This window comes from Miniopterus natalensis, chromosome 12, assembly GCF_054644295.1.
Source record: "Miniopterus natalensis isolate mMinNat1 chromosome 12, mMinNat1.hap1, whole genome shotgun sequence".
NCBI classification, from domain to species: domain Eukaryota; kingdom Metazoa; phylum Chordata; class Mammalia; order Chiroptera; family Miniopteridae; genus Miniopterus; species Miniopterus natalensis.
Genome location: NC_142092.1, coordinates 49,211,633 through 49,233,061, shown reverse-complemented (window position 1 = coordinate 49,233,061; position 21,429 = coordinate 49,211,633). Strand labels below are relative to the sequence as shown.

The 21,429-nt window shown below is 42.8% G+C and overlaps 2 protein-coding genes across 3 annotated transcripts; one reads left to right on the top strand and one right to left on the bottom strand.

Moving 5' to 3' along the window:
* Window positions 1-606: 606 nt before the first annotated feature.
* Window positions 607-5,594, top strand: EXOSC3 (exosome component 3). Its single transcript, XM_016223046.2, has 4 exons — window positions 607-1,029; window positions 1,770-1,919; window positions 3,724-3,875; window positions 5,150-5,594. The coding sequence occupies exons 1-4, from the start codon at window positions 706-708 to the stop codon at window positions 5,349-5,351; spliced, it is 828 nt and encodes a 275-aa protein (XP_016078532.2). The 5' UTR covers window positions 607-705; the 3' UTR covers window positions 5,352-5,594.
* Window positions 4,885-17,375, bottom strand: TRMT10B (tRNA methyltransferase 10B). Of its 2 annotated transcripts, XM_016223056.2 has the most exons (9): window positions 17,363-17,375; window positions 15,140-15,342; window positions 14,588-14,696; window positions 13,832-13,956; window positions 11,865-12,017; window positions 10,674-10,752; window positions 10,177-10,244; window positions 8,403-8,526; window positions 4,888-7,809 (listed from the first exon to the last, which is right to left on the bottom strand). In XM_016223056.2, exons 2-9 carry the CDS (start codon window positions 15,323-15,325, stop codon window positions 7,703-7,705), a joined length of 951 nt encoding a protein of 316 aa, XP_016078542.2. In that variant the 5' UTR covers window positions 15,326-15,342; window positions 17,363-17,375; the 3' UTR covers window positions 4,888-7,702. The 2 variants fall into 2 exon arrangements, with proteins under 2 accessions (XP_016078543.1, XP_016078542.2); XM_016223057.2 differs by lacking the exons at window positions 13,832-13,956; window positions 14,588-14,696; window positions 17,363-17,375 and having other exon boundaries at window positions 4,885-7,809; window positions 11,865-12,006; window positions 15,140-15,325.
* Window positions 17,376-21,429: the final 4,054 nt, after the last annotated feature.

Here is a 21,429-nt window from a genome sequence, read left to right as displayed (position 1 = left end):
GGGGCGTGCAGGAGGCAGCCCTATCAATGACTCTCATCATTGATGTTTCTATCTCTCCCTCCCTCTGAAATCAATAAAGACATATTTTTTAAAAGTCTAGGGAGAAATACACACTAAAATGTTAACAACCATTTATCAGGTATTACCTATTTTATGCCAGACCCTAGGTTACAAATAATGAGAACTGGCTGACAGCCTAGCAAGGGAGACAAATGGGTGCAAGACAAATGCGTTTTATTTTCTCTTTACCTTCTCTGTTTTCCACGGTGTGGAATGTTATCTTCTCCAGCAACAACGAAAAAGGTTTTCTTTTGGAAAATGAAAATACTTTTCCTTCCGAGGGCGGACTCGGAAACTAGGGTCTACTCCCGAAGCCCTTTTGCTCAGTTCCCATTGTTCCCACGGAACCATTTGTGCGAGCGTCTCGCATCCCAAGGTGCGACCCGAAACACCGGAAGTAGAGGCTCCGCGATGGACTCTAGCTGAGTGCTGCTCCTACCGACCGCGGACAGACTGCAGGGTAGGCAGCCGGCTAGAGACACAATCTCGTCCACCTTGGGGGGTGAGGGGACCCGCCGTCCCACAGAGGGATCAGGCTTCACCGAGTTAGGCTCAGGTCCAACAGAGAGCTACTGCCGAAAACTTTCTGGCGACTGGACGCCTTACCGGAAGTAGGAGCCGGAAACTGTGTGTGGTGCGCAGGGCATGGCTCAGGCGGCGGCTGTCGCGGCCGAGTCGCTGGCGGTTGGCGGAGCGCGGGCTGCGCGCACTGTGCTGGATCAGGTGGTGCTCCCGGGTGAGGAGCTGCTGCTGCCGGAGCAGGAGGATGCTGAAGGCCTGGGAGGTGCCGGAGAGCGACCGCTGCGCTTAAATGCCGGGGCGCGTTCCCGGGTGCGTGTTGTGTGCGGCCCGGGCTTGCGGCGTTGCGGCGACCGCCTGCTGGTCACCAAGTGCGGCCGCCTCCGTCACAAGGAGCCCGGCGGCGGCGGTAGTGGCGGCGTTTACTGGGTGGACTCGCAGCAGAAACGGGTGAGTTGGGACCCCGGAGGGGTGGCAGGGCCCTGTGAGGATGCAGGGAGGGGGCCCCGGAGCCCTCCTCCGTTAATGCTAGCCTTAGAGCCACCATGTCTGTGCGCACGTCTGCATCTCCGTTAGAGGGACTGTCACAAACTGGAACGTGGCCCGAGAAGGGCAACCAGAAGGGAGTGTGGAAATCTTGGCATATAAGAGATAAGGACAGTGAGACACGGTAGTTGTGTTCAAAATCCCAAAGGTCATGGATAACCAGGCTTATCTTTAGGGGTCGCAAAGGGCAGAACCAGGCTCAGTGAATGGATGTCCCAGGGAGTTAAATTTCTCTTGGAATAAGTAAAAGCTTTCATATAGGAAAAGTTGTCTAACACTGAAATGGCCTTCCTTGGTTGTGAGGACCCCCCTGTGCCCCTGGACTTATGTGGGAGCAGAAGGTAGGGGCTTCCTGATAAGGATACTGAAGAGGTATATAGGATACCAGCTCAAATGAACAGACTGTTTGTTAGAAGCTGTAAACCTGAGAGTTATATGATGTGATTGTTTTTCTTTTACTGAAAGGGGCATATGACCAAGTGTGTTGTAAGATTTGTGTTACTTAGATTTCAAAATATTTCCTAAATGTCTCCAATGACAAACAAAGCAAAGTAACCACTAAGGACTTGCTGAAGATATCTTCCAAGATACCTTGGAAATGATTGTCGTTTATGGTGGTTCTCTCATTCTCATTTCTTTTGTAGTATGTCCCAGTGAAAGGAGACCATGTGATTGGCATAGTGACAGCTAAATCTGGAGATATATTCAAAGTCGATGTTGGAGGGAGTGAGCCAGCTTCTTTGTCTTACTTGGCATTTGAAGGTGCAACTAAAAGAAACAGACCAAATGTGCAGGTAATGATGGGAAACGTTGGTTTCAAAAGAAGAAAATCCTCTAAATATTCCGAAGGCTCCCTGGATTGTCTCCAAAGCATGACTGTTTTCCCAGTTCTATAGAATGATCTCCGAGCATCTGTGTGATCATTCCAGGCTGCAAGAGTTCCTTTTGTTGCTTCAGCTCCGGGACCAGAGTCACATACTTATGTTACATTTGCTATATTGGGGGTTGTTTCATCTGTACTGAGTTGAAAGGTTATGTCTCTTCTCTCCATTGTTATCTGTTATGTCCATATCCACTGGACAAGGAAGTGAGCCATAGGCTTAGGGAGGAAGGAGGGATACGGGCTGCAAAATTGCCATATCAGCCATCCATCTATCCTGATTGTAGGTCCTGGAACTGGCACCTCACAACTTCAGTCACATCACTGTTTCCCAACAATCCCTTTTTGGAACTGACAGAGGAGTAGTCCTGTTTCCTCAAGTTTATTATTTGGGCTTTTCAGGTAGCATAGCCACGCTTTTCCTGTCCACCCAAGCCAGAAATTTGGTGGTTTCTTTGCCCCTTATCACTCACTTTTCATGTGTCTTTTGTTGCTTAATTTTATTGATCCTATTTGATTCTATCTTTAATTCTACCCTGCATCTCCATTTTGCAAGTTCAGACGAGAGGTACCCTTGACTGGAGGTGGTCGATTACCTCCTCATTAACATCCCTGCCTGTACAGTTTTGCCCCTCCATCCAGGTTTATGAGAACTGACAGCCTCATACACTCCCCTTTCTTAAAAGCCTACAGGTGTCCTTGGCATTATACTCTAAAAGTCTTCCCTCATTCATAATTCTATCTCCACACAGCTATGCTTGAACTACACCGAACTGTTTAACAGCACTTCTGAAGTCGTAATGTCCTGTCCTGTATGCCCATGCTGTTCCTCAGTCTGGATTGCTCTATCCCCTTTTCAGCCTGTGGAACACACAATCATCTTTGAAGACCCAGGCCAAATACCACCACTTCTGCAAAACCATCCCTGATCTTCACTTTTTCTTATAACTGCTAGCACTTAACTAGATTTGCCCTTGAATGAAGTTTGTTGTTTATATGTACATTCCCACTCCTCTCCAAGACCAAATGCTTCTTAAAGGCAGAGAATGTTTTGTTTCTTTCTAGTTCCTATGAGTACTTGAGTTCACTCTGAATTTCTTTAGTTTCATCATTTTGAACTCTGTGAAGTTTTAAAGTAAATCTTGCATGAAGAAGTGTCAATGAATTACCATTGTTCAATTTTGCCTTGAATAACATGCATGCCAGGAGTTTCTTCTATCCATCTATCTTTTGTAATTCCCTAGAGCAGTGCTACCGAATGGAACTTTCTGTGATAATGCTAATGTTTTACATCCACAGTGATTAGTATGATAGCCCCTAGCCATACATGCCTGTGGAACACTTGAAATGTGGCCAATGCAACTGAGGGACTGAATTTTAAGTATCAAATTCTAATTAATTTAAAAGTGAGTTTAAATAACTACATGTGGGTCAATGGCTACCGTATTTTATGGTGTAAACCTAGAGGGTATTTATTTTCTGGCTTTGAGAAAGCTCCCGATCTAGGGATTTCCTGGTGGGTAAAGAGGAAGGGTACATGTGTTAATGTTGCCTTCTTTTAAGACCCAACTCTAGGGTGACTGAGAATCCTGAAGTGTATTCAGCCCTTAGCCACAGACCTATAGGTGGCTGGCATTGCTGCCTATGGGAAAAAACTAATAGTAGCACCTATAGAATGGTTTGCTCATAGAAAATGAACTGTTTAATTATCATTGTAGGTTGGAGATCTCATTTATGGACAATTTGTGGTTGCTAATAAAGATATGGAACCAGAGATGGTTTGTATTGACAGCTGTGGACGAGCCAACGGAATGGGTGTGATTGGACAGGATGGTCTGCTTTTTAAAGTGACTTTGGGCTTAATTAGAAAGTAAGTCCTGATGTTTTCTGGTTTGCCAGTCTTTTATAATTTATTCTTCATAACAACATCTGAATTTCCTCAAAATTAAAAAATCAGTATCCATTTAAGCATAGTTGTAAACTCATGCACTTAGTCCCATCCTCTTAATGTGAGTACATTGAATTCACATGTACTTGGTGGTATAGTTTCTGTGTTGATATGGAGGCTGAGCTTCCCTCCCAGGTGTGCTGTTCCTTATAGCTGATATACTCAGCCCAAATGTAAAAACTGGCCTTTCTGCCCTGGCCCAGTAGCTCAGTTGGTTAGAGCATTGTCCCATACATCAGAAGGTTGTAGGTTCGATTCCCAGTCAGGACACATACCTAGATTGGGGGTTCAATCCCCAATCGGGATGCGTACGTGAGGCAACCTATTGATGCTTCTCTCCCCCACTTCCTTTCTCGAAAAATCAATGAAAACAAATTCTCTGGTGGTATTAAAAAAACAAAAACAAAACCTGGCCTTTCCCCCTAAGTCACTTCAATACAGATGCAATTTACAGTTGTACAGAATCACCACATTTCTCTAATGGAGCAGTACAGCTAGGCTGATGTGATCCTCAAGCTTTTGCAGACATTCACAGAAGGCTCCTGCTCTCTGTCCTGGTAGATTTAATAGTTCCCAGAGGCAGATTCTCTTTGTTAGGTGTTTACACCTTTACCTACCCAAAGCTGTGCCCTATTAAAGGGTATTATTTCTAGATCCTGAAGTTCAGAGTTATCTTGCATGACTGCTACTTATTCTGCAGATTTGAAGAACTAGTTCAGGTCTTTAGAGAAGCATGTTATCAACCAAGCAGCACCCTTATCATTTGAAAGAGTTAATACTTCTCTCCAAGTAGTGAATTTAATACCAGGGATTGACTTACATGGTCAGGAAAGTAAATTTAAGGTGTTCTTTTAGCACTGTAGGTAATAAAAAGCTATGATTTTAAAGCCTAGAATTAAGGTGCTCTGACAATGTAGGGGAAGAACTTTATACATTTTTGGGAAAGCTGGTGATGCAGGAGTTTGATTTCTTTGTAGAGGCTAGCCCACTGCTGTGACCTCTGGATATACTGGTAAGTGTAAAGGTTCATAGAAGAAAAGGGACAGCAAAGGTTGCCATGCTCCTTGTTCTTGGAATGATGGTGGGGCTATAACAACTAGGGGGAACTGCCTAGAAAAGGAGTCCTACAGGAAATCCAGGTCACACCCTACCACTCCATGAAAATGTCATTTTCTTTCCTTCCTCTTCCTCACCAGGCTGCTAGCTCCAGACTGCGAGATCCTACAGGAAGTGGGAAAACTCTACCCACTGGAGATAGTATTTGGAATGAATGGAAGAATATGGGTGAAGGCAAAAACCATTCAGCAGACCTTAATTTTGGCAAACATTTTAGAAGCTTGTGAACATATGACAGCAGATCAAAGAAAACAAATCTTCTCCCGATTGGCAGAAAGTTGATCTATGTGAATTTTTTTTAAGGATCAGTTGAGCCAAGAGACTGGATTCCCTGGGGAAAATTTTTTTCAGGTGAACCTCTCCCCATTAAATCTTCAGAAGACAAGATTTGTCTTATGAGAGTCTTAAAGTATTTTTATAAATAAGTCACTGATTGCCACCCATGTTCTTGTGGGTGAGAAAAAGTATTATAAAATAATGGTTGTTTTTTTGTTGTTCTTTTATAATAAAGTTTACTAAAAGTTAGTATTACAGTTTACTTGGTGTTACTTAGTTTTGCTAGGGCAGTTTCTATAATAAACTGGAAGTGAGCATTAAAAGAATTATTTTCTGATAATAGTAAAATACATTCGCCAAAGAAAATGTAGAATACATAAAAAGTATAAAGCAGCAAACAAAAATCACCCATAATCCCATTATTTAGTGGTGAGCATGTAACAGCTAACAATTACCATGTGTTTACATAGCAAGTATTGTTCCAAGTGTTTTGCTTGGATTAACTCATTTATTAGTAACTGCAGAAGACATTTAGCCCCCTACTACAAGAAACAAGCAGAGGCTTTAACTTGGTCTACATTCTCAACCACTATGTGAATGTATGTTTTTCAAGTTGGAATTACAGGATTATATTTTATATACTACTTTCTAATAGATTTTGTCCACTTCACCATTTAATATATTTCTTTCATATTGCTATTAAAAATTCAGTAGTTGTATAATGTTTTATTTGCATGTTATAGGATAAATATGTATATATATTGTTGGATATTTTGGATATGTCCTGTTTTTTGTTGTGTTATAAATAACACTAAGATGAAGACCTCTGAATCTTAAGTCCAACCAAATCTTATTTTGCTAAGGTCATTTCCTAGAAGCCAAAAAAATACTACCTTCCTAGGTTTTGAAAAAATTGTAGAGGTTTGTGATAGAGTTGGAGAGGAAATTCTATGCTATTTGGTATTTTAAGCAAAGCCTTTAGAGGTGAAAATGAAGCCTGGCAGATGATCCAGGTCAATGGTTCTGGGGTCATAGACCTTCCTGAGAATACAGTAAGTTATAGACCCTTGGAACATATCCATTGAGGTCCCTTTGGATGACAGAGATTATAGGACTATGTTGATGAAGACCAAGGAACATTATGTATTCCTAAAAATGTTTCCTGAAGACTTAGCTGCTTTTAAGTAATAAAGAGACACTGATACAGTTTATCAAGAGATCATAGATCCTGAGGGATTAAAACTGTGAAGGGCACAGAACACAGAAGTAACCTTTTGGTTCTTTTGAGATAGAGAATACATTTCCTGAATTTGCTAGCAGCTTCGAGATAAGTTGACTAGCCCAAACTGGCCAGAGTAACTGAGGCAGCTGTATCTAACTAGGACATGAGAAAAGGGACCACAGGTTTGTGTAATAAGAGGTTTTCTAACATGCTTGTGTCAGATGCAGTGTATTTTCCAGCTATTTTCAAGTTAGACTTATCAAGACTGTTTTTTCTTTTCAGAGAGGAGCAGAGAGGGAGAGAGAGAGAGAGAAACATCAATGATGAGAGAGTCATTGATCGGCTGCCTCCTGCACACCCCCCACTGGGGATCGAGCCCGAAACCCGGGCACGTGCCCTGACGGAATCAAACTGCGACCTCCGGGTTCATAGGTAGACGCTCAACCACTGAGCCACGCCAGCCAGGCTGCTTTCCAATTTGAGCTGATAATTACAAATATATGTGAAGAGTCTAGTTTGTACAAGGCTCAGAACAATACAAAGATATTCCCACTAATTGTCCTGTAGGAAGGCTACAGTTAGGAAGAGAGAAGCCTTTCCACACCCATACTTGGAACAGGGGAGACAAGGTAGGAGCCATAGGTGGGGAAAAATTGCTATGGGGGCTCAATGAGGGCTATGTTAGGAAAGGCTGGTCCTGAAAAGTACATGCACAACATACTACTGAGTTGGGGGAAAATCAGCATGCTCAGAGGAGGTTGGACAGGGTCATACAACTTTATGATGCCAGTTTAGTGAAAATTAAACTCTTGATATCATAGTATTTAATTTAAGCTATCTCTAAAGAGTATGTATACAAAAATGAATTAACACATCTAAAGCCACGTAGTTTAAGGGCTAATTCCCTGTTATGTAAACTTTTTACTTAGGATATAGTGGGCACTTCCTGTGAGCCAGGCACTATAGGAGATACAAAAGAGCATAAAATGTGGTCCCTGTTATTAGTAACATATTCTAATGAAGATCCAAGATGTGAAGTAAAGGCAAATGTGTGCCGTCACCCCGTTTGCTCTGCTCTTTGGTCAAGGCCCCTCCAGCAACTTCGCCTCTTGCAGGTGCTATTGTAGGCTGTCCATCATTCCACTGAGTTCTGAAGAACATAGCCTTTTCTGGAAGAAACTCCTTTCTTCAATGCTTCAGGCCAGTTTTGAGTCTCAAAGTAAGTGGACAGGATATCAAATACTGTTAGAAGGGTAAAGAGAGAACACAGTGACCACACTGGAAAAAGAACTAGTAAATGACTAATGAGGAAAAGGGTGTTCTGGAATATTTCATCAACAAACCTACTGTGTACCACACATGGTATTAGATCCTGGGGAGACAGAGGCAAAGATACAGGCCCTGCTTGCCCACAAGGGCCTCAGCCTACACTGACAGAGGCCTGTACACGGACAGTGCTGCAACAGAGGAACACAGTACGATGGGAACACAAAGGAGGGGCCCTGACGTGGCCTGGGACAGGGAGGGGAGCAGCCAAGATGCCTGTGAACTGAATCCTGAAGGACAAATAGGAATTCACTGGTCAATGGTGGGTTAAAGGCAGGGCATTCTAGGCCAAGGCAATAATTTCAACTGTATTGAACATAGTTGGGAATTGGGAAGAAAATGAAAAATACCTTCGAGGGGCCAGAATACATGTCACAAAGTGCATGCAATAAAGTCCAAGCACATCATTCATGGGGGAAACTGCTTCAAGGGCCATTCATACTTAGGCACAATGCAAAGCAGCAGCACCAGAACTAACACATGTTAAGCAGGGGCCATGTGGGCTGTACCTTGATTGATGGCCAATATCTCTGAATGATAGTTTTTCTCATTCTGGCGTCTGACCATGTATTCCTGGATTGGCAAGCGGGCTGTCCTGACAGAGTGTTCTTGGGCCTTTTGAAATGTCACCTTCTGTAAATCACAGTTAAATATTTTTCTTTTAAAAATAATACACCAAAATATTCTCGTAACATGCATAGCAAATTGTGAGATCCCCATTTACCACCACTCTAATTTCCATCTGTAATCATAATAAGTATTAAAAATAAGTAGCCTGTTACTAATCAATGTCATCTCAATAAATTCAATAAAAATAAAATAAAATAAAGAATACTGCAAATAATGAAAGTATTTACTTGTCCCAAGTAAGAAATGGCTGTGCAGCAACACCTCACTTATTTGGGAGTCATTTATCCACTATTTTCCACTCACTACTACTTACAACCAAGAAGGAAGTAAGTTAAAAGAGGCATATCTACAGCCACAATCTGTGTCCAAAAGTTCAAGCAGTCTAATCAATTAGAGGAGAACTTGCCTGGCCCTAACGCACTAAGACCCAATCTAGATACTGAGTTTTCAGCTCATAGCCATTTGGTAGCAGCAAATTAGAGATGAGGGAGACAGGGTTCAAGTCAGGTACACCAGTAGGTGCAACAAAGCATTAGGTGTGAGAGCTGAGGAAGGGGAAGGGCTCTGAAAACTGCAAAAAGGAGTGACAAGAACTCAAGAAGTCCAATAATCTGAGGCCACGTAGGGTCTCATTTAGAGAAAAGTAACTAATGTCCCTTTAAAGATGTCCCTGAGCCATGAACTGAAGTTTAAATTATATTTGCTAACTTGTAAGAAGCTAGAAAGGTCATCTAACTATTTGCAATTTCAGGATTAGAGAGAAAGGTTTAGGTTACTGGGATAATTAACACACTCGGGCTTGGAAGGGGCCTCAATAGTTAACTGTTACCTTCCAACCACCCATCATCCATTTCTGTCTACCCTCTGTGACCTCTCTCCCAAGTGGCCTCTGGCTTTAAATGGACAACCCTTGTGACAGGGAATTCATACATCCTGGGAGAACCTATTCCAGTTTCAACGGTACCAGTTAATAGGAAAACCTTCTTGATATTGAGTCAAGTTCCCTTTTTTTGTGTGTGTGTGTGTGTGTTTTTTTGCTGAGGCTTCCACTCATTTGTCCGAGTTCTGTCCTATCAGGGCTACACCAAGCAAGTAAGACAGCCATTCGGATACTTGAGGCAGGGATCATGCCACTATGACTCCTCCTCTCCAGCCTCATAGTCTCAGTTCTGTCAACTAACTGTTGTTCCTTGACTATGACTTAGTTTTGAGTCCCTTCATCATTCAGGTCAACCTCTTCTGAACTTGTTAATGTCCTTTTATTTACAGTCCCATAATTCACTGGCCACTCTAAGTATGGTCTAACCAACTGGAATAGCATGAAGCAGGCCTAGCACCTTCTTTGTTCTGACACCCAGACCACCTCCCTCTCAGACTCACTTGAAACACAATTCCAAGAGGGAACTTCCAAAGATGTTTTAAGTAATGTGTTTCGGATGGAATAAGGGTAGAGCTACTCAAAGGAATTCTTTGAAGGATGACATTCCTTGCATATATGAGCTATGATTGCTTTAAAAAAAAAGTCTATTTTTTTTTTTTATAACCACTTTACACTAGAGTACAGAATTCAAAGTTAGTAGGAAACTTGGATGCTGCCCTGGAATAAGCACCACTTTTCAAAATACAGTTTTTCAGCCTAAAATGTACACTTACCTTCTGAATACTTTCGTCCACAAGTCCACCAAGGATATAAACTTTGTTTAGATCAACATCTTCAAGAGCTAATGAAGAAATAAAGGCCAATGAGATCAAATCTTTATAATTTCTAAATCCAAAGAAAGTAAAAGGAAAGAATGATAAAAGTAGAAATTTAATGAAATAGGAAACAAAGATAGTAGGTTCACTAATTCTCTGAAAAGACCAATTAAATAGACAAACTTTTGACATATCTAATCAAGAAAAAAGGGTGGTAGACTTGAATCAGCATTAGAATTCAGAAAGGAGACAAAATTAAAATTATAAGGAATGTGCAAAAATTAGAAGAGAATATGAAGATCAACTTAATATCAATAAATTTGAAAATTATGTCAAACAGATGATTTTCTGGGGAAAAAAATCTAACATTGATCCAAGAAGGGTCAATGGAGCGACTTGACCAGGGAAACTAGCTAGCTACAGTGCTATATGAATCTGTGCAGTAAAGAACATACCATGTTCTGAGTCAGGAGTCAGGTACACAAGGGTTTCCAGGGGGAATAAACTAAAGCAGTCTTCTTCTGTTATGTCTAGCTGAAAAATACAAATAATCCAATGTACTAGGTTAAGACATAGCCCACACTACAGCAACTAGTTACTGGACACTTTGTTTCTCTCAGGCATGGTTCTAGGTGCACCAGGGGGCTACATATTTGACAACCTGTTCTCAGAAAGTGCTCAGCTGGGGTGGGGACGTGGAAAGGCACAGACATTCAACCCTACAAAATTAGAAAGTAATATGAGGCCCTAGGGGACATACAGGGAGTACACCCCAGGACTACAGGTGAGGGAGGGACATCACCAGAGACAAACTTCTCGTGTAGGGAATGCTTGAACTGGGTTTCTGAAAAGAGGTGAGCCTGACACATACAAAAGAAAGAAGCCCTCAAAGTGGAGGGAATCACCTAAGAAAGACATGAAGACAGGAGAGCAAGGGGACTACGTGGCCCCAAGAGCAGGTCTATTTGGTTCACGCACAGGAATCATCAAACATGTACAGAGGAAAGTAAGGCTAGAAATGGCTGCCCTACAGCGGGGACTGTTAAGACAGCAGCAACCACGACTGACTGCAGCACTGCACAGGGCACTCCTCACACTCATCACCTCTGTGACCTCCCTCAGAAAGGCCACACTGCCCGGTCTCAGCTACATAATGCAAACACACAATGGCATTTTTAGAGGCATTTCGTAGAAACTGATCTGGATTCTCACCTGTATGTCAATCACTACACTTATGAGATCCAAAGGAGAGTTGAAAAGTAACTAGGTATTCCCTAAAACTAAGCTTACATCCATGTTTCTTCCATAAGGATTCTTTCTCTTCCTCCAAAACCCAAGTTTCCTAAGTCTGCATTACTGAGAACAAGAAAGAAGTCATGACATCGCCTCAAAACATTCCTGGAATATACAGTCCAGCATACAATATACAGGACACAAAATACAGTCCTACATACTTTTTGCCAATGTGGTGGAAAGAAGAAAAATTTTAAATAAAAGAACTGATGAGTGGTTCTTCATTTTTTAGATTGTAATAATGAAAACACATAATTTATATGTTTTGCATTAAAACATGAAAAAGTAAAAAAAATTACCCCACAACCTACTTTTTAGACGACAATTCAAATAATATGCAAAATGAGGCTTACCAGGTAACTAGAAAATCCATCATTCATCCTCAAACACTCTTCATACAAGGGACTGTCTGCTGTGAATCCAGTGAGGCAGATCCAGAATGGCCTGTCAGCTTTTTTATTCGAACCATACAACCTTCGGATCTGCCCAGCCAGCCTACTTAGTTCCTTCAAAGAAATGAGAACAACTTAAGGTGGAAACATGCCCTCTCTTTCTAAATTCATTATCAACAAATGGTTACTCAGTAAGTTCACTGAGAACTACTCTGGAAAATCTCATGACTAGAATGACCCCCTTTATTCCAGGAGTGAGTTCATGCATGTGTGAGTTGGAGCTATACCTCATGGCATCACACCTTATAGATGAAAGCTGAGGTAATGGCACTAGCCCAGAAACAGTGAGTTAATGGAAAAACTGAGAATGCTCCCTCCTTCAGGACCTGCCCTTATATATATATATATGATACATAAAATTGTTCTTTTAGCTTTTATCTAAAATCTTACCATGTGATGTTTACTACTTATTAAAGAGAGGTTAGATTACTATAGACATTTTTATACTCCATCAAATAAACTGGGTACCTTCTCCCAGACTCCAGGAGATGTAATAGGATTGAAGTTGCAACTTTCCATTCTGATTCAGAGACCTCACAATCTGGCCTGATTTGGTTCATAGAGGAGAAAAGCCTTTGAGTTTTATTTAATCTATCTCAATATAAACAATAGAAAACCCCTGGTTGACCTCTTCAGAGGACTAAAGTTAGAGGTTCTATGTAAAAACCTCAGATCTTCAGTTTTCCTAATTTCTCTGAAAAACAGGCAAACTCTAGCACACACAGCAGGGGTGTTGGAAAATAGAAAGATTTGTTTTGCATTGTAAGGCCTAAAATTAAGGCCTAATAATGGGTGCTGCCTTGACATCTAGTGAAAGTGGGTGGGACTTAAGTAGCCTAATTGCAAGTTCCTCTCCCAGTTCTGCTCCCACAGATAAGGTCCCCTTGCTAAATAATCCCTTTTATCAAAGGGACCAGGAGTAGTTTCTGATTATCCCTGAGCAGTGGGTTCTAATTCCTGCCAGCCCACAGAATTATTCCAACAATCTAACCACACCTTTCTGCAGGAGCCAGAGACACCCACCCTCTTGATACTACAGAGCTGCTCCCACAGTCCCTGGCTATTCATTCTGTTCCCAAGTGCAGCCCCTTGTGCCCCTGCATGGCTTGCAGTGTCATCCTCCCCCAGCTGAGTGTATGTGACTAATAAACTGCTGTCCATCTTATCTGTGCAGTGTTGAGTGCCATGTGTTCAGCCATCCCCAGGACCCAAGGGTGGAAACCCCTCCTTCACCAGTAGGGTGAATGGGAGATCACTAAAACACATACACAGCAGGAAGACAAGCCACCAGGTCATCTCCCCACAATGTGTAACCAGGCAAATATTCCTCTCCTCAGCAGAAGGCCAAAAGTTTTGTCTCTGGAGAACTGAAACTGAGAGGCTACTACTAGACTGACGACACCATAAACACAGAGGCAAAGGGTTGATCTCATAGCAGAAGGTAAAAACGTGCCAACTAAGCCAGAGCATGTCTGTTCTCTCCGATTCTTTGTAGCAGCCACCTTGGAACTTAGCCATGTGTAGGAAACTAAACACTTTTGTCCCATCCTCACCCGAGGATATATTTATTGATTTTAGAGAGAGGAAGGGAGAGAGAGAGAAACATCGATGTGAGATGGAAATGTCGACTGGTTGCCTCCTGTATGTGCCCTGACCCAGGACCGAACCCGCAACCCACATAGGTGGCCCTGACTGGGAATCTAACCCGCAACCTTTCTGGTGTACAGGATGACGCTCACCCTGGCCAGGCCCTAAACACTTTCGCTGATTTACTACAGAATCATGGAAGCTGGAGCCAGTCATGCTCTTTGTGAAAGCTACTTCCTTCTGGGCTTCCCTCACGTGAGCAGGAATTAGTGGGTATTTACCTTCTTAGACATGTGGTTGGTCATACTTAAATCGATACAGAGTCTTGGTCCTGAGTGTTTGGCCTCCAAAAGTTTCTCCTTGGTTAAGGATCTCAGAAAACGTTTGCTGTGCTGGGGGCAGATGCCTAGAGTAGAAATATCAGAAAAATATGTAAATGGGAAAACAGAGGAATAATATTCAGTAAGAAACAAATCTGCCCAGCCAGGTGAGTACTATTTGCATAGGAAGAGAAACTAGAAACTTGAAGCTTGGGCAAGGTATTCACTCATTAGGCAGTTTAGGTACCACAGAGGGGTGATGACTGTGGGCCCTGGAGCACACTGCTGGGTCTAAATCCAAGTTCAGTTTGTTCACTGATTACCTGTATCATCTTAAGCATGGTATTTAATTTCTCTGAGCCTCAGTCTCTTCACCTACAAAATAAGGATAATAAAAGACCTACCCCTTAGGGTAATCCATGTAAAATTCTTAGCACTGAACCTGCACACAGCACTGAGTAAATGTTAGGTGTTGTTGGTATCATTCCTTCTACTTCTGAGTCTATAAACACATATGTACACTAGATAGTTTATATATGAAAGGCAGACTTCAATTTTGTTTTGATACTTTGATTCCCAACAAAATAGGACTATAGGCCTCACCTCCCAGATGTTTGTTTTCACTTGAAAACAGTATTACTACTCTCCTAGGAATATGCAGATAACAATTTGCTAAGAAATAAATATAATTATACCAGCAACCTGAATTATTGTTACCTGAACTTTCTACACGATTGGCTTTTCTTCTTTCTTTTTCTTGCTTTCTTTTGCTCTTCTTTGCTGCAACTATCTTTTCCCAGTGTCTCTGTTTCCTTTGGACATTTTTCTTAGATTATCCAGAAAACAAAATTGTTTGAGAACTTCATAAGCACCAAAAAGGAAAATGAATATTAGAAACAGTTACTTTTTTTTTTTTTTTAACTTAGATATAAAGTTAGGAGAGAAAAAGGATATTAGGCTTAACAATAAAAATAGACTAGATTGTGTTTAGAGAAAGCAGAGCCCCAGAAAAGACATGTGACCTGCCAGGCCTACAGTAGTTTAGATTTCCTGACCCTTCTGAGATATATATAAAAATTCCTCTTGATCTTTATTTACTTTTCCTATAATGCAAATGGAACTGAAGCCTTAAACCAGTTAGCAGGAAATTCAACCCTTGGAATGCACCAAATTCATTCCTAGTCTTTTTGTTACCAGTATCTACCCTTAGAATAGGGATCTCTGGTACATTTTACCACCTCAAAGCCCATGGCCACCCATTACACTCACCGAGCACCACACTGCACTGCCTGTGGACGGGGTCTCTCTCTCCTCATGCTCACATTCCACATCAATCTGTAGAAGCTGGAAGCTCTCAGACATGCCATCTTCACCTGTGTTCTCTAGGATGACTTCTTGCTCTTGCAGCACGTGTGACTCTGTTTTCTGAGCACTCCCTTCCAATTTCCAGTCCATGTGTGTAGTCCTCTGTCCTTCTCACCCGGATTAGAAAAGGCACAATTATGTGAGACATTATATTATTTCACTTACAGAGGTATCCCCCTATATCCAAGGGACAAATAGCATTATTGTGTTACTAAAGGAGAAGTGTGTGAAATACACAGGTTTATTGAAAAGCATGAGTGTCTTCAGGAGAAATGAGTCAGCACAGAAATGTTTCAGTGGTAAGGGAGCCAAATCCACTTCTCAGAAGACAAGCACAATCCTGACACCTCGAAGCAATCAATGATTTATTCACTGCTGCAGTGACACAAAAAACGAAGTTATTTCTGGTGTTCTTCGAAATCCATTCATGAGTTGAGGGCAGGACAAAGATGGCAAAAGCCACCTCCCTTATGTTTCGGCTTATTTCCAAAACCATTCCTTTAGCAACTATTTATTGAGCACCTACTATATGCAAAGTCCTGTACTAGAAACATCCTTGAAGAGTGAGCCAAAAAATATGGCAAAGGGTGGCCAGACACCAACCAAGAATTCTTCTAGGTTGCTGGTGATATATCAAAATTTGTTTTTCCAAATTATCTATCCCTCTCCCAACTCAGTTCTGTATCACTGCAGCAGAAAGCCACAGTCACCAGTGAGAATGTTTAATATCCCTCAGAAGTGCTAAGGCAGAAAATTATAGAGAACCACAGTTTTAGCACACTTAACAAATGTCACCATTTCAAAGTGGTATTCAATATCCCTAAGATATGAGTAAAATATACTCTATCTACAGCTGTCACAAAGAATGGTATGACCATTGCTCATGGCTGCTTACCACCTAGTGATCCTCAGAAAGCAAAGGTGAAGTAGGGCATCACAGAAGCACAGATCTATCAATCCACATGAGATATTATCTATGCCCACACTTAGCATTTCATTTCTTCATTAAAAAATGTTTTCTGAGCCTCCATTATAGGTCCAGTGCTGGGCACTGAGGTGACTCAGTTAATTAACCATTTAACAAATAGTTACTAAGCATTTGACGTAACAGCACATGCTGAGGAGAGGACTGGGGGAGCACATTCATTCTGTCTTCATGGGGCTGCAAGTGTCTGACTCAGCCTTGCAGGATAGCTGTTCTGCCTGTTTCCCACCAGATTACAAATACTTCTAGGAGAGAGAGGATGAAGAATTCACGGGCACACCCTAAGCACTCAACACAGAGCCTCGCAGAATAAAAGCATCCTAAATGATTGGTAATCATGCCATTCTTCTGCTCAGAACCATGCTGGATTCTCTGCTTCACTTACAGTGAACAGCCAAAATCTTTACGATGGCCTATACTGATCATTAAGGCCTAACCTCCCTATCTACTGTCCTCTACCATCTGATCTACTTGCTGAGCCTAAGGCATACCAAGGATAGTCTCACCTCAGGGCCTTTGCACTTGCTATTCTCTTTACCTCCAATGCTCTTCCTCTAGGTAATTATTTAACTACATTTCTCACTTCATTCAGATTTTCATCACGCAAAGTTGCACATATTTTACCTAGTTTTTGTGAGAACTTTTCCATTCACGTAACCAAGTGCTCTGTTTGCTTTGTTCACTACTGTATCCTCTGTGCCTAGAAAGGGGCTTGGTACATAACAGATGCTCAATAAATACTAGCTACATTAATAAAGCCACTTTCTCAAAAACCAGGCTCCTTGTGTGAAGTAACCTCAGCCCCACCCACCCCAGGCTCATCTCTGAGTTTTCCAGCCCAAGTCCCGCCTGATGAGCATCTCTGTTTGCATGCTTCTCTTAAGTTTTAGTCCACGGAAGCAGGCTCCACGCCTCTGTCACCTTCAGCAATAGGACACCTAGACCCTAGGCCCGAAGGTACCCCACCTGCCCACAGGCTGCGAGTGCGAGAGGAGGCAGGATGGGGAAGTACCAAGGTGTGGAACACCAGGCCACACGGTTGTTAAACGCCGTTCCCACGCGTCTTCCCCGCCCGCAAACCCCGCAGCAGCCGGCTCCAGACCCCGAGACCCTACCCCGCCCCGCCACGAGCCCCGGCGTACCTGATCCGGCGACCTCACGCCAAGGCTGGGCACGTGAGGCCCCGCCTCCGAACCCACTTCCGGTTCCTGCCCCTTTCCGAATGGCATTCTGGGAATTGTAGTTTTCGGCCTGACAGCTCGGTGTTCTGGGGCGTGAGCGGAGGCTTGGCTTTCCAAGCCTCACCCAGGCTCCTAGTTGCTCTGTCCCATCCAAAGTGTTGCCGCGCCCCTCTGAGCCTGTTTTCCCGACTGCTACACTGTATTGCGATCCCAGCTGCTTGCCGATCTACAGGGCTGCTGCAGATGATCAGGCGCTTTAACAGCTGTCAAGGACTGCACATTGTGAAACTGGGCTGAAACCAGACTCGAACCACCTCTCGTCTCACAGCCTGGGGGCCTTGCCCTCCGCTGGGCTTCTCTACAATCAGCAAGGACCTCGAGTTGACACAGCCCTTCCCTGAGCACACATTCCTCTTCACCCGCACCTGGCTGTCCAGGTTCACAGCAGAGATATCGGGGCCTGACCAGGTAGGGAGTGAGTCAACGGGGAAACCGAGGCTCTGAGACCTGGAGTGACTTGCCCAACCCTAGTCCTGATAAAAACTATCAGCCATTCTTTTCTTTATTTCTCCAGCCCTAGGGGTCCCACCCTTTCAGAGAGACCCTACTATGAGTTTGAAATGTCTCCCACCCAAGAAACCACAGCTCTGTTGGATCCCTCCTTGGCCCCACGCTTTTACACTCTGGACTTTTCTTTCCTCAGCAACTCCTATACCATCCTCAAGCCATACTCCAATCCATCCTTTATCTGCTACTGGAGCAAACTAACCCCCCCCCCCCCCCCCCGAAGGATTTTTCTAAAACCTAGCTCTAATGTCTCTTCTCTGCTCAGAAGCTGGACCTGGCTTCCCACTTTGCAGGGCTTGCAAAGTAGCTCAAATAGTCTTCAGTGCCTCCCACAACACCTACCAGTCCCTGCACCTTGCACCCAGCCATATGGAATCCTTTTGCCCCTCTCTGCCGCTGCTCTTGTGTTTCCTTACCTTTGAATGAGCTCGTGGCTACTTCCCCAAAGTTGTGGGGAAGTAGGCATGAGCTCCTAGCTGGTTTCACTGCCTGCTCCCCTACCCATCCATTTGCAGCCCCTTCAGTGGCTCCCTATCATACTTCAGTGTAAGAATCTGACCTTCCCAAGGCCTTGCACAGCCTGGGTCCTGGCTGCTCCTCCAACCTCATTGGTCACTCTTCCTCCAGCTTGCTGCATTCCAGTTGCAACTGTCTTCTTGAAATGCTTCAAATACACCAAAGATCTTTGCAGATACTGTTCCTTTTCCTCTCACTTTCTCCATGGCTGGCCCCATCTTATCCCTTAGGCTTCAGCTTAAACATTCTTTCTTCAGAGAGGCCTTGACTGACCATCTTAGGTAAGATTTAGTCAGTCATCTTTTTTTTCCTGTGTCTTTCCTACTAATTATAAGTTCCTTGAGGGGACTATATCATGTTGTTGATTTATTCCCAGTTCCAGTACACAGTAAATATTTGTTGACAGAATAGAAAATTGAGTGATTTTTCTACTTTCTTGACACATGCAAAACTTACCTTGCTATCTATCAAATCTAGGGCCCGACACACAGTAGCTACTCAAAAATACTTTTTGACAAACTAGTTTTAATTAATGCTTCCTCCTACAGGAGCTTTCCCTGATCACTATTCTACTCCCACCCAACAATGACTTCTGTCCTTTAAGCTGTCATACACTTTATCTGTTCTTTTTGGTGGCCCTGACCATGCCATGCCTTATGTTGTAGGTCTCTATCTCTACATGTCATTTTATCTCTTGGCCCAAGAATACTTGCAAATAGGATTCTCACCCAATTATTTACATCCATAATCCTGCATCAGGCATCACATGGCATGGTTGTACCATAAATGTTTGTTGAAATAAATAAATCAGCCAATATGATGGTGGGTGGGAAAAGGAAGGAGAAATATAAATGTCCAATAGTTTCTTAGTCATTAATTAACACTTGCATTGAGGAAGTAGGCAGTCCCTCAATGTAGGGGACTGTGTATCTCAAAGAAAATGCTAAACAGCATAACTCCCCCTGTAGTTTAGCGTCTCAACAAGCAATGGGGGGGGGGGGGTCTCAGAACTTCTAGGACTTAGTACTCCTCATGGAAACTGCAGAGCAAAATGCCAGCTCCACACTGTAGCAAACCAAGAAAGTTCAAGGATTTGAGGGGAGAGGAAGCAAAGAAAGAAGGAAGCCAACATTTGAGTGCTTGTGCTGGAGGCTTCACAGTCTTCTTCCTGCCTTCCATAATTATTTGTTTCTCATAATAATGCTGAATGTATATTATATAACAATCTCTACTTTGGGGTGTTGTGTTGATAAGAAAATGTATTCAGGGCATCTGGCACATTGTAGGCCCTACTAAATGGAGACTAGTATTTCCTTTTGTCAGATGGGGAACCTGAGACTCAAACAAGTGCCCGTAATAACACGCCATAATTCAAGCCCTGATTGAGTTAGAGCCCTGAGCTCCTTCACTAAACTTATGAACATATGGATTGTGTTCACGTGAACAAATTATGTAGCTCTTCATAGCTTTCTGCTGGCAAAAGCATTCAGGTCCTTTTAAACATCATACAATTTCTATTAGTTCAGTGTTTTATTGTTCCTATTTTTCATTGCCATGAAATCACTTCAAATATGTGTTCAAGAGCCTTATTTAAATTTTATTCAAAGTATTCTGTGAACAGAAACAGGCCTCTAAGAAAATAAATGCTTTCCTGGCACAAGTACCGATTAACTGTTTAGTAGTTAACAAGTAACTGGTAACGGGATGGGAAGGATGTTTTTTCTCTTCTCCCAAGGTATTGCTCTCCTTCTGATTGGAGAGAGCTTGAGTGGGTGACTAAACACCTTCATCTCTGCTCCTGCTTTTGCTGTGTCGAGAGGAGCTAGGGAGCCCCTGAAGAGAGGAACCACAGAGGCAGCACTGAGTTGGCAACTGATCAGGAGCAAGAGAGGGGCAAAGGGACCCCTTGAGTGACCTCTAATAGCCCAAGATGAGTGTCTAAACCACCTTTGACCTGAACAGAGAAGCCAGGGGGAAAAAGTACCCCAAGGATAGCTTGAAATCGGTTTTCCTGGAGTTGGAAAACAAAATGCAGGGCAGGAGTTCAGGCTAGGAGAGGCAGCCATAAAGCTGGGCGTTATTACTTACCTAGTATTTACTAGATCGAGTATTTACTAGATTTCTACTCTACAGAGCAGGCACTATTAGTCTCCCCAATTTGCAGAAGAGAAAACCAAAGCACTGAGAGATTAAATAGCTTTTCCAAGGTCCCCCCAAGATTAACTGGGATTAACTGACTCAACAGGGATTGGTAAGAAAGGTACTAAATATATTTGTTTTGCGCCAGTATTCTTCTTAAAAGGGCAAATCTAACTCTGGGCTTCAATGCTTGACTTTTAACTATTTAAAACAAAAATACGGTGCAAGATTTAGGGGTGCAGTCAATTTCGACAAAGCACACCTGAAATGTAGCCACGCAGCTAAGGAATTTACTGCCACCTAGTGGCAACCTATGCTTATCTCAGCGAGGAGGCCAAGATCACCAGGCCTCGGGTGCAAGTGCTAGTGAAGGTAAAATCAGATGTCCCATGTATTCACTCCTGTTTGCCAACGCTATTGCCAAATAAGTGTGGTACGAGGAGACTGGTTTTTTTAGTGACTCCCACCTTCCTCCCTCATCCCTGCCTTCTTCGGACAGTTTGTGACGTCTTGCTTCCACACTCCCAGGGGATACTCCTTTTAGGATACTCACTTTACTGATGGTAATCTACTTATCTGTATCCCCAGAGGGTCTGTGAGCATCCACCGGGGAGGGATTTTCTTATTTGTCTATAATTATCCTAAACTCCTAGCATATGGCTTGGCCCAGAGGAGGTATTCAGTGAATGCATGTTGAATGGATAGGAGTGAATGTTTTGACCCAAATTTATCATTACTCTGATTCAGGCCAAGATGAAGCAGCAGTTTATTTAAATACTCTAAATAGTAAACATTTGAGAGGGTGG

What these genes read in the sequence shown, in the direction of transcription:
- TRMT10B (XM_016223056.2), bottom strand. Translation starts at nt 15,325, where the DNA reads ATGGACTGGAAATTGGAAGGGAGTGCTCAGAAAACAGAGTCACACGTG. An exon ending in CAATCGTGTAGAAAGTTCAG is followed by an intron (nt 13,957 to 14,587) that starts GTAACAATAATT and finishes TTTCTACTCTAG; the next exon opens with GCATCTGCCCCCAGCACAGC. An exon ending in CCAACCACATGTCTAAGAAG is followed by an intron (nt 12,018 to 13,831) that starts GTAAATACCCAC and finishes ATTTCTTTGAAG; the next exon opens with GAACTAAGTAGGCTGGCTGG.
- EXOSC3 (XM_016223046.2), top strand. Translation starts at nt 706, where the DNA reads ATGGCTCAGGCGGCGGCTGTCGCGGCCGAGTCGCTGGCGGTTGGCGGA. An exon ending in TGGACTCGCAGCAGAAACGG is followed by an intron (nt 1,030 to 1,769) that starts GTGAGTTGGGAC and finishes TTTCTTTTGTAG; the next exon opens with TATGTCCCAGTGAAAGGAGA. An exon ending in GAAACAGACCAAATGTGCAG is followed by an intron (nt 1,920 to 3,723) that starts GTAATGATGGGA and finishes TTATCATTGTAG; the next exon opens with GTTGGAGATCTCATTTATGG.